The 13,149-nt window shown below is 38.1% G+C and overlaps 1 protein-coding gene across 1 annotated transcript in view; it reads left to right on the forward strand.

Moving 5' to 3' along the window:
• Positions 1-423: 423 nt before the first annotated feature.
• LOC126458417 (probable glutamate--tRNA ligase, mitochondrial) overlaps positions 424-13,149 on the forward strand; it is an 82,587-nt gene continuing 69,861 nt past the window's right edge. The window contains exon 1 of the mRNA XM_050095448.1: positions 424-632. Within this exon, the coding sequence (XP_049951405.1) occupies positions 473-632 (160 nt within the window). The 5' untranslated portion in view covers positions 424-472. The remainder of the gene's footprint in view (positions 633-13,149) is intronic.

Below are 13,149 nucleotides of genomic sequence, written 5' to 3' on the forward strand. Positions count from 1 at the left end.
TTCTTATGTGTGAATCTGCGTGTTTCTATTCTTTTGATATGAACGTGGTAAGCTGCAATTCTGTCGAACTTCACAAGTGTTTCTTCACGAATGTGTTGCAGCTTGCCACTCGATTCATGGGTTTTGTCCATACTTGCGCTTATTTTAGAATCATTTATAGAAACATATATGCCTTCTGATACTACACAAACCTTTGGAGGCAAGAAAATAACAGCAAATGTTTTGTAAATTACATAGGAAATGGATGCAAAAGAAGCATTATGCCTACGACGCGTCACCTTACTCGCCGCTTGGGGTGCTAGTCTCGCTCCATCTGTCAAACGGTAATAGCTTTTACAGCAGTGGCCAGTGAGTGTCGCGACTGTTATGTTAGACTGTGGTCATATCGTATCGACCTGTGTTTTTACTATCTTTGCAGCAAGCTAAAATCTTTCGGAGCGCGTGTTTGTTTACATAATATTTTGTAAAGGTTATGTGCTGGTTGTCGAATATGTTTACGAAAGGAACTAAATGTTGCGTTTTTATTGAGTTTGCTTCAAGGAATATAAGTACTGCTTCGTTAAGGAGGAGCAAAGGGAAGGTATTAGAAGGGCGTCACGAAGTTCGTGTGAGATTTGCACCTAGTCCCACCGGTAAACAATATTATTGGTGTTACATATTTTCTCATTGTAGTGAGCGTTAGGACGTCACTTTTCCCTGTTGAGTGAAATGATTTGCTAATGCTTATTCTCAGAGTCATCTTCACTTGAGAATGTCTGTCACAGATCGTGTTACGAATTGCATCCTCAGACATCCTGTCATTGTATTTTTTTAGTTTAATATTGTCACTCGTAATTTTTGCAGTGTACTGCAGTATTACAGACTCTTTTTTTCAGTAATTCTATATACTTACCGTGTTGCTTTGACAAGTCTCACTTTACGCTGCGTACGCGCCTATTCTCTCTTCTCTTTCTTTTCCTCTCCTTCGTTAATTTTCTTTAATGTAGTAAGGGATCTCAGATGATTTGATTCCGTCTCCCTGCACTTTAGTTGCATTTTGTAAACCAGTAGGCCTACTCATTCTTCTGATTATGATAACGTATTATAGAAAACTTTGATTTAAATCAGGTGCCTAGTTACGTGTAATGTTTTATATACGTGATAATTTGAAAAATTATTGATCGATATTATTTGTTTACCGATCGTAGCAGCCCATTTGTGAATTCGTTCAGTATATTTTGATAAGGACTTTCAAACACTGAAACAGTACTCGAAAGTACCCTCGTGTTACACACAATTTCCTTCATAGATGTATTCTGTTTGTGTCGTGTTGAGACGCCATGATCGGCCTCATTTGAACTCTTCCGTAGGGAGGGTGAACTTGGAGTTGGAGTGGCTGCTTAGGACGGATATAGGGTCCCACATTGGTTTGATTCCTGTGGATGCTATCGATAGGTGGGACTACACTAGGCATGGGCTTCACCTCAATAGGAAAGGGAAGGGAAAACTGTCTGGGTTGATTGCAGAAAACTTAAGGGGGGACACTGGCACAAGTGGCAAAATACCGGTGGTCACAGGTGTCAGAGGGATGCCTTTTTTAGGATAGGGAAGGGGAAAAGAAAAAAGTTTTAAGAGAGATTGGCAGACACACTCAGTTTGAGAAAACAGATGAACAGGAGTCAGATTTTATCATACAGCTTCCATTTAAACAGTGTTTAACAGAAAGTAATCAGAAACTGCCAGTTCATCTTCGCCAAAGCAGTTACAATCCCATTAGTATGCAGTATCAGTTATCTTTATTACTCCAGAACATTCTGGGACTTAGAAATAAAGTTGATGAACTACTCATTTGTATCGATGAAATGAATTCATCTAACCAAATTGAAATAATCTGCCTCTCTGAACATCAAGTGACCACTGATATAGATATGTTAGACATTTCAGGATTTAAGCTAGCTTCCTACTTCTGCAGAGTAGATATGGATGGAGGAGGAGTTGCCACATTTATCAAAAACTGCCATAAATTCAAGAACATAGACATTAATAAATTCTGTTTAGAGCAGCATCTAGAAGCATGTGCAACAGAAGTAGAGTTCCATAACAGATCCTATATAATAATAACTATTTACCGAGCACCTGCAGGGAATTATAATTTATTCTTAGATCATCTAGAAGCTCTTTTGGGTTATTTAACAGGAAGAAACAAAGAAATTTTGATTGCTGGTGACTTTAATACATATTTTCTAATGCAATCTTCCAGTGAACATTCACTGCAGTTAGTAATGTTGTCTTTCAATCTAACTCACACTGTAAACTTTCCAACTAGGATCACTAAATCCTCAAGGACAGCCATTGATAACATTTTTATAGACAAATCAAAGGAACAAAATCATATCATAAAACCTGTTATAAATGGACTATCAGATCATGACATGCAGCTCCTTGTTTTAGATGTAAATTCTAAGCAGATTATCAAGACTGCTAAATCTGAGTACAGGAGAGTAGCCAATCAATCAAAAATTGAGTGTTTTAGAAAACTGCTCAAAGATATGAACTGGAAAGATGTTTAAAGTGCTCATGACATGAATGAAAAATATAACACATTCATGAACAATGTCAGTACCATGTTTGAAAACTGTTTTCCTCTAAAAGTTACTCAAATTAAACAGAAGTCTATAATAAAACCATGGATTACACAAGGAATAAAGATTTCCTGTAAGACAAAAAGGAAAATGTATCTGTCGACCAAGAATAGCTCCAATGCTGATGATTTAGCTAAATACAAGGAATACTGTAAAACATTAAAAAAAGTGATTCAGACGTCTAAACAAATGCACTATGAGAAGAAGATAGCAATGTCAGGGAACAAAATAAAAACAATATGGGATATAGTGGAAGAGCAGACTGGTAGAACCAGAAAGGAACAGGAGCAAATAGCGCTAAGGGTAGATGACACATTAGTAACTGATGGGCATAGTGTGGCAAATCTATTTAACAAGTACTTTATATCTGTTACTGATAGAATGGGACTTTCAGGATCAGTAAATAATGCCTTTGAATATCTGAAACTAGCCTTCACAAATAGCTTCAAGTACATGAATATATCACTCACTTCACCAAAAGAAATAACGTCCATAATAAAATCTTTAAAAACAAAGCATTCTAGTGGGTACGATGAAATATCAACAAAGTTGATTAAGGCATGTTCTTGTGAGTTTAGTACAATTCTAAGTTACTTGTGTAACCAGTCAATTATAACTGGGACATTTCCTGACTGGCTAAAATATGCAGATGTTAAGCCTCTATTCAAGAAAGGGGATGAAGAGATACCATCAAACTACAGACCGATTTCACTTTTGCCAGCATTCTCAAAAATTTTAGAAAAAATAATGTACAGGCAGCTGCTCAACCATCTGACCGCAAATAACATATTATCAAGAACACAGTTTGGATTCCTGAAGGTTCTGATATCGAGAAGGCTATTTACACCTACAGTGAAAATGTACTTAACTCATTAAATAACAAATTACAAGCAGCAGGTATTTTCTGTGATTTGTCAAAGGCATTTGATTGTGTGAACCACAACATCCTTTTAAGTAAATTAGAATTCTATGGTGTCACGGGCAGTGCTGCAAAATGGTTCAAGTCATAACTCACTAACAGGAAACAAAGGGTGTCAGTGGAAGGGACTAGTGAATTAAGTCATCAGTCATCATCAGAATGGAAAGAAATTACATGGGGTGTCCCACAGGGATCCATCTTAGGCCCATTACTTTTTCTTGTGTATATTAATGATCTCTCATCAGTTACACTGCCAGAAGCAGAGTTCGTTTTGTTTGCAGATGACACAAGTATTGCAATAAATAGTATGTCAAGTGTAGTTCTAGAAAGATCTGCTAATGATATTTTCATGGATATTAATAAATGGTTTAAAGCCAACTCACTGACATTAAACTTCGAAAAGACTCACTATATGCAATTCAGAACCTGTAAGAGGTTTCTACCCAGCATATGCATAAAATACGAAGAAGAGCAGATAGAAGAGGTTGACAGTCTTAAATTCCTGGGATTACAACTTGATAATAAATTCAGTTGGGAAGAGCACACCACAGAACTGCAGAAACGCCTTACCAAATCTGTATTTGCAATTCGAGTGTTAGCAGACATAGTCAACATAAAAATGAAAAAGCTTGCATACTTTGCCTACTTTCATTCCATAATGTCATATGGTATAATATTTTGGGGTAACTCTTCAAGTCAAACAAAAGTTTTCAGAGTCCAAAAGCATGTAATATGTATTATTTGTGGAGTAAATTCACGGACGTCCTGTAGAAACCTCTTCAAAGAACTGGGTATACTAACTACTGCCTCTCAGTATATTTACTCATTAATGAAATTTGTCCTAAATAATATATCTTTTTCCAACAAACAGCTCAGTTCATACATACAATACCAGGAACAAAAATGATCTGCACAAGGACTTAAAAGCACTTACTTTAGTTCAAAAAGGGGTCCACTACTCAGGAACACTCATCTTCAATAATTTGCCAGTAAACATAAAAAATTTAGTTACAAATAAAGATCAGTTTAAAAGGAGCCTGAAAGACTTACTAGTGGCCAACTCCTTCTACTCCATTGACAAATTTTTTAACAGAAACAAATGATGTATTGCATATATTCATACTATTAGTATTGTTATTTCAGCTTAAAAAAAGAAAAAAAAATTGACATGTTCCACATCCACGAGGATCTCCTTAGTACAGGTCTATGGAACGAAAACGAATCTAATCTAATCTCTAATCTAACCCTGAATCTGCCCAGAAAATTTGTCTTCCCCTGAATTTCCCTCATACTGATTTTCCGAGATTTTCTGAGCCTGCTTATGGTTTCTTACTAATAATAACCTTGCAATCACATCCTGTTGGGTCTTTATTGTTGACATTGTCTTACCATAGTTCATATTTGATGGGAGCTACCATACATCGCACCAAGCAGGCATTTTATCCAAGTCTTTCAGCAATTTTGGTCCTTCAATGAAGACACTTTTCTACGTATGACAACATCGTTAGTGAACTGCCTTACAGTGCTGCTGATCATGCCTGATGAATTGTTTATGTATATTGAAAACATTAGAGGTCCTAATATGCTTCCTTGGGGCACAACAGATGTTTGTGTGGAACCTTCACGGCCTAGTGTAACAAACTAGGTTCTGGTCAAGTATTCCTTGAACAAGCCACATATTTGCAATGATAATCTGTATGATCTTAACATGATTAGTGATAAAAAATGTGATGCTGCATCATGAATGAACCTTTCGGAAATCTAAGAAGACGGAATCTGCTTATTCACCTGCATCCATTGTTTGCGAGATGTCATGTATAAATAAACCTGAATCTATTCCACCCTAATGGTTTTTATCAAAGTCTGTGCTTATTCTTCGAAACATCATAGTGTTTGTATCTGAAGTGTATTCTAGGATCTTGCAGCAGACGAGTGGCAGAGGTATATTGGTCTAATGTTGTTCAGTAGTATCTGTGTCATTATCAGTAACTTTCACATGTTAATCTCTGTGGTAGTCAGACATTGGTATATTGGTATCCTCATGCCTGAATACATTTTTAATTCTGAATTTAATAATTATGCTTGCTTTCTGCAACTCAATAACATGGATCCACGAGGGACTGAATGGAAGGTTTAGACCATTAACCGACTGTACATAAGACCAGTAACTTTGGGATTTCTGAAAGATCCATCACTATAATTTGGCCAATTTACACTTCAGATGTGGTCCTTATGAATGCATGAGCTACTATAAACTTTTCTCCGTTACTCCATATGGTATATGTTGATGTAGAAGTGCAGATGTTGGAATATATTTTCACTATTACTTCACAAGACTGTTTGGTCTGTACTAGCAATAATAAATTTGCAGGTTTCCTTATCGGTACTGGCTAAATTCTCTACTTACTAGTACCGTATGCCTGGGAGGATTTCTAGGCTATGAATTTCCGATCATCTTGAATGACTCTGAATCTAATAGTCAATTGAAACATTCAGTTAGTAATGTAGATTCACTGGCTCTGTTTGCTCTTGTCCATATCAGTTTTAAGTTTTCATTTGTTATCTTACTAGACTTGCTTGTCACTATAAACCCACTCCTCCTGGAGAGTATGATCTATTTTCTATTATATGTTCTACATGTCATCAAGAATTTCCCTATTCTCTACTTGTGGTTTAACTAATTCCTCGTGGTCTGATGTGGGGACAGTTAATTTCCATGAGAGACATGAGCTCCAGGACTTTACTGTGAGTACTCTGGCCATGAAAACTAATATATTAAGATTCTCATTCTCCAGATCTGTTATCCCATCATTTGAAATAATTGGTCTGTCTGATGCTGGATTTTCTACAAACGATATTGTAGCTTTGTGTAAAGTGTGTATAGTACACAACTGATCTATTCAGTGTGATTCAATCTCCATTTTGTAGCTCAGGATGAGGACTCTACAAATGGTCTTACCACAGAGACAGTACGCTCCGCATGCAGATCACATCATATGTCGTAATCAGTCCTCAGAATGATGCTGCAAATCAACAGCTGTGCAAAGACCTCCCACATGGGGCTAGTTGTCTTCAACACTTCTGACACCTAACTGAGAATGGTTGCAGAACCCAATTACTGTCATTATTGATGCCAGCTGGAGCTAGCAACACCCTACAGCTGAGTACAGCATGTGCTCCCAGCATTGCTTCTATCACATGTCAGGCAGTTCTTCCTGGAATACGTACTATGTGTACATTTGGTTCAATTCTATACCATGATGTGCCCAATATTGGAGCTGCCTACCTTATTTCTCCTCCGTGGTTGCCCTGGCCACAACTGAGAAGAAAACCGTTGCATGAGCAGGAGAGGCAAGGCCTACTGGCTATGTCTCATTATCAGGAGGAGGCAATGCTTCAAACCTATTAGGTAGAGGAAGGAGCTAACCTTCTGTCATCAGCCACACACATCAATGAGAAACAGCTCCAGATCCAGGTACATCCAACAAGTCACCATCAGCTGACCAGTTGGTGCTATGGATCATGTTAGCAGTCACCTCAGTTTCTTCCCAAAAGGAAACTGCCCTACCACTCTGTCAGTGATGAAAACTGCAGATGCCATATGAAGATAGTGATAGTGACCAACAAAGTTGTCAGCTGAAGTGCACTTACGATGTCCGTGACTCTTCCATAGCGTGATGCTGTTGGCAATTTGTTATCTTTGGTCATAGCCAATCGGGTAGTAGTATAAGGTAGTCAGTAAGAATTGCACAGTCTTATAATCTTCGTCGTCACAAATATTTTGGCTGTTTTTTTCTGAATATTTCATGGTTTCCGATGTTGTGGTTAGGTTGGCACCTAATAGCACAGCTTAAAAGATGTTTACAATAACTTTTATCATAGGCACCACAGCTTTTCTGTAATATATTGTGATTCCTCAGAAGGTGTTTAGGATGGGATCTAATACATCAGTTTAAATTGCTGCAAGTGAAACTTCATTTACGAGGCAAAGGAAACTACGAACGATCAGTGCCAGTGTCTAGCTCCATCCAACCCATGATTTTTTAGTGATTGCCACCCATCACTTATTAAACAAACTGTTACCAACAATAGCAAGCAATGGAAATGCTGCTCTGCCATCTGATACAGATTCTTGAAATGAGACTTAACAGATGCCGTGACTGCAGGCATATCATTTCGTTGTGTCCTAACTGGAGGATATAATCTAGAAATATTTCCTAAGGAAGTTACACATCATACAGACCTTTCTTTTTGGCATTAAGGAACCTTGTGATATTAATTAGAGATCTCGCACCATGAAGCAACTTCACAGTTGAGATTTTCATTGATAGCTGCCAGTGTTTTCTTAACTGTTTGAGAGCCTCTGCTGCATCAGCCTTGGGTTGTTTTTTTTTCTGCAGTCTAATGCCATGTAAGATCAGATTGAAGAGAGAAAATGACACCGTTAAATGTAGGTGGCGTGTGTATAGATTGTGAAAAATGCAAACTTTCTAAAAATTAATATTCTACATCTACATCCATACTCCACAAGCCACCTGATGGTGTGTGGCGGAGGGTACCTTGAGTACCTCTATCGGTTCTCCCTTCTATTCCAGTCTCGTATTGTTCGTGGATAGAAAGATTGTTGGTATGCCTCTGTGTGGGCTCTAATCTCTCTGATTTTATCCTCACGGTCTCTTCATGAGATATACATAGGAGGGAGCAATATACTGCTTGACTCCTTGGTGAAGGTACATTCTTGAAACTTCAACAAAAGCCCGTACCAAGCTACTGAGCATCTCTCTTGCAGAGTCTTCCACTGGAGTTTATCTATCATTTTGTTTCAGAGTTGAACGGGTGAGAACTCACAAAAATACTTGCAAACAGAATGTATCGACATGTTATGCCCTTAGGATCCTGTTGTCAGTATGTAACAGCCTGTGTCTTTTAGTTACATACTGTTCATTGGCATTCCTTTCTGGGGAATAAACATGCAAAATATGAACGCAGTTTTCAAACTGCAGAAAAGCTCCATAAGAATAATAACCAGAAATTGTAGTTGAGCTCATTGTAAAGATGTGTTCAAAACACTACAGGTTTTAGCTGCACCATGCAAGAACATTTACCAATCATTTGTACATATCAAAAATAACATTGACAATTACTGCACCAACAACTCTGTCCATGACAGTGGAATGAAATCTAGACTGAACTTACATTTACAAAGAAAGAATAAACGTAAAACTTAAAACAACATTTTCACCAGAGCATAAAGCTATACAATAAATTGCCAAAAGAGAAGGAAGAAATTGATAAAACTAAGTTATTTAAAAAGGCAGTTAAAAAGTACCTGTTAAGAAATAGATTCTATGCATTGAAGGATTGCTTAGATAACTCACAGTAGTTGTTTGGTAAAAAATACAACATAAATAAATAATAATAACAATAATAAAACATCTATCATTCCACATAGCACTTTCCTTCTTTTTTCCTTCTAAACTGATTCCCAAGGCTATGCAATGTATAATATAAATACCTTATTCCCTTCTGGAACTCGACGTCTCTTTCATTATAGAAAGATGCTGACTCAGTTTTTCATGCTAGCAGATAGAAACTTGTCAGTTATTGATAATATAATATAAATAGATAGATCAAATATCTACTCACCAAGCAGGGCTCGGGGAACACACACAGGCAAAAGGATTTAACTTTTACAAGCTTTTTTAGCCATTGGCTCATTTTTCTGGTAGAACAGTTAAAGGGGAAGGAAGAGGGGGAAAGGTATAGGACTGGATCAGGTTAAGGAAAGGGGTATAGTTCAGAAAAATCTCCCCTGACCTAGGGTTCTGGGTGACTTTCCTGAACAACAACCCCTTTCCTTAATCTGATCCAGTCCTTTTCCTTCACCCTTCTTCCTTCCCCTTCAACTCTTCTACTAGAAGAAGGAGCACTGGCTCTGAAAGCTTGTAAAAGTTAAATCCTTTTTTTATGTGTGTGTGACCCTGCCACCACTTGGTGAGTAGATTTTTTTTTTTGGTCAGTCCATTTACATTAAATAGAAAGTTGTGGTACATAAAATGATGCTGGTGTCAGCTAATAGTGTGTGTAGTGTTTGTATGTGTGCAGTGACTGGGTGTGAGGCATGAATGAACAATGTAGCATTAGCCTTTTACATTATTAAATGACTTATTTGTAAAACAAATTTGTAAATTATGGGTAAACCAAATGAGGTAGACCGAGCGAGGTGGCGCAGTGGTTAGCACACTGGACTCGCATTCGGGAGGACGACGGTTCAATCCCGTCTCCGGCCATCCTGATTTAGGTTTTCCGTGATTTCCCTAAATCGTTTCAGGCAAATGCCGGGATGGTTCCTTTGAAAGGGCACGGCCGGTTTCATTCCCAATCCTTCCCTAACCCGAGCTTGCGCTCCGTCTCTAATGGCCTCGTTGTCGACGGGACGTTAAACACTAACCACCACCACCACCAAATGAGGTAGCACTGTTTGAAACAGTGGCCTAGTGTTTAGAGGGTGGAGGCTCCAGTCTTCATGCAGCCATCCTGATTCTGTTGTTTCCCTAAATTACTTGAGGCAAATGCTGGGATTGTTCCTATCATAAGGGCACAGCCAACTACCAGTTCTATCCGTGCCATACTAGATCTGTAAGTATGTAAATATCTGAGTATGTGAATTACTTTATTTTTTATTGTTCTTAAATTGTAATGCCAAGACATGGCCAATATCTTTGTAAAAGAGATATACGGATGAATAAAACAACTACTGCTACTGCTACTACTACTACTACTACTACTACTACTATTACTATTACTACTGTGACAGGTCCCATTTCCTGGCACAGGTTTTATGGAAAACATGTTGTTTGCATATTCTTCCACCTGGAAATAAGAACTGTTGACTCTTTGGGAAGTATAGGAGTGGATGGAATGAAATAGAACTCTCTGTACTGTTTATGCAAGGTTCTTTGATCTACGGTGTTTCCCATCCTTTTCCACTTTACCCTCAGCTTTTTGTGTGGAGGTCATATTCAGAGTGACATGGAGTTGTGTTTAAGGAAAAATTAAGTTTAGGATGGAATGTAACAATATTATGAAAAGGAAAGTTTCTACTTACCATACAGTGGAGATGTTGAGTCACAGAGTAGGCACAACAAAAAGACTGTCACAAATAAAGCTTTCGGCCAATGAAAAATTTTCTCGTGTTTTCTCCTTCTCCCCCCCCTCCCCCCCCCCTCCCCCCCCTCTCCCCCCCCCCCCCTCTCTCTCTCTCTCTCTCTCTCTCTCTCTCTCTCTCTCTCTCTCTCAAGGGATTAGCCTAACATTTGCTCAGATTATGTAGGAAGAGCAAATTATGATAGCTGGGTGTGGATTTGAACACCCCTCTTCCTCTTAAATACAAGTCAGAGTGTTAAAGACACTTCGTGTGATGCCCAACAAGGAAGGAGGGGATGACATTAAGATAAAGATAAAGAATAATGGTGGGGGGAGGGGGGACATACAGATATAAGGGGTGTTAATGATAACTTTTACAATATACCACAGTTGTGTAGGCGAAGTTGAGATGAACAATTTGATATAAGACACTTGTGTTCTGTCAGACCTGGAAACAATCTCAAATTGGTCTACAAAAATCACTTAGGCTAATGTGCATGAGAACCACCCCTTTTATGCCACTATCTTGGTAGTTTTCTCTCTTTAGCCTTCTTACTACAAGACGCGTGTGTTTGTAAGGGCTGAGTTTTGAGTGAATTGGAAATGTAATAAATTTTTGTGTAATGTGTTGAAAAGTCTTTTCCTTTCATTACTTTCACAACAGAGATTAATTCACTAATGTTAATGAAATTCAGTGAAATAAGAGGGCAACAAGATATTAAAAAATCTTGCACACCTCGCGTGTGCTGCAGCTTTTCATTTCTGTGAGCTGGAGAGAGAGAGAGAGAGAGAGAGAGAGAGAGAGAGAGAGAGAGAGAGAGAAGTGTATATGTGAGTGTGTAAAAAAGAGGGGGGATATATTATTACCAAAAATCGTGAAAAGATTCCAACCAATTTACTAAATTTTACACAATACTCTAATAAACATTCAGATAGGCGTAGGATGTATATATATTTTTAAACAACAATATACAGGTTTTATGGTAAAACTGATAGCAAGAAAGAAAATGCTGTGTTGTGAGAAAATGTGGTTTTATTTTCTTTCTCACAATCAGCTTTATCCGAGATGGCAGGACATGTAAACCATTACACAAATCGTTTCTTCCTTTTGTTCTTTCTCCTCATATATAATATTAAACAAAAACTGTATACACAAAAATGGGCTGTTTTTTTATCTTCATGGCAGTCGGTTTTAACATAAAACAGCAGAGTTTTATTTATAGCTTATCGGCTTACGGTTAGTGTACTACCACAGAATCTGAATCATCTAGAACTTTGTAATCCAGCCTGTTTGGAGATTAAAACTATACAGGATACTGTCACTGAAGCTACTATCCTCACAGATCCAGCAACTGGAGAAGTCTCTCACATATCCTATGTACCCTAATGGTCCAGTTGATTTACCCGCACATTTTGTGTACCTTCATTTCCCAATCAAGATTTTGTTTGGAATAAAAATAAACAAGGCTCAAGGTCAGAGAGAGAAGGGAAGGGGAAGTGGACATGGAGAGGGGGAAGGAGTAGACGGACAGAAAGATGGGGGAAGGGAGGGGAGGAGGAGATGGATGGAGTGAGAGGGTGGGGGGGGGGGGGGGGCAGAGAGATAGAGGAGGAGGAGGTTAGGATGTATATCCAATACCAATACATACTTAGCAAATGCAAAGCATTGGAGGGTTCACTAGTTAAAAATATAAAATTACAAACAGTCACTGTGTTCCCTTCAGGCAGTAGGCCTAAGCTGTATGCCTAGTCTTTATAGGTGTAAATATTGGGAAGTACTTGAGTGAACAGTAGTCTTATACGGAAGTGAAACTTGAGCATCAAGCAGTGTGCAGATGAGGAGAATAGAAATTTTGAAATGTGGTTTCAGGAGAATACTAAAGATTAGGCAGGTAGATCGAGTAATTAGTCAAGATGCACTAGAGAGAAAAGAGTTGTATGGCACAATTTAACTAAAAGAAGAGATTGCTTACAAATCACTCATGTGACCCATCTCAGATATTGCTCAACTTTGCGTATCAGATAGGACTAACAGGGATAATGAACATATACAGAGAAGGGCAGCACGAATGCTCACAGGTTTGTTTGATCCATGGGAGAGTATCACAGAGATGCTGAAGAAACTGAACTGGCAGACTCTTGAAGATAGACATAAACAGTCTGTAGAAAGCCTACTTATAAAGTTTCAAGATCTTGCTTTAAATGATGACTCTAGGATGTAGAGATAAGATAAGACTAATTACAGCGTGTACAGAATCATTTAAACGATCATTCCTCCTGTGTTCCACATGTGACTGGAACAAGGAGAAACCCTAGTAATTTGTACAGTAGGATATACCTTCTGCCATGCACTTAGAGTGGTTTGCAGCATGTAGATATACCACGGCCATTCAATATATAATGCCCCATGTTTTTTTTAGAATACAGTTATTGTTAAGAGTCTGAATTTGGTGACAATATACT

This window comes from Schistocerca serialis, chromosome 2 (genome assembly GCF_023864345.2).
Source record: "Schistocerca serialis cubense isolate TAMUIC-IGC-003099 chromosome 2, iqSchSeri2.2, whole genome shotgun sequence".
Classification (NCBI taxonomy): Eukaryota; Metazoa; Arthropoda; class Insecta; order Orthoptera; family Acrididae; genus Schistocerca; species Schistocerca serialis.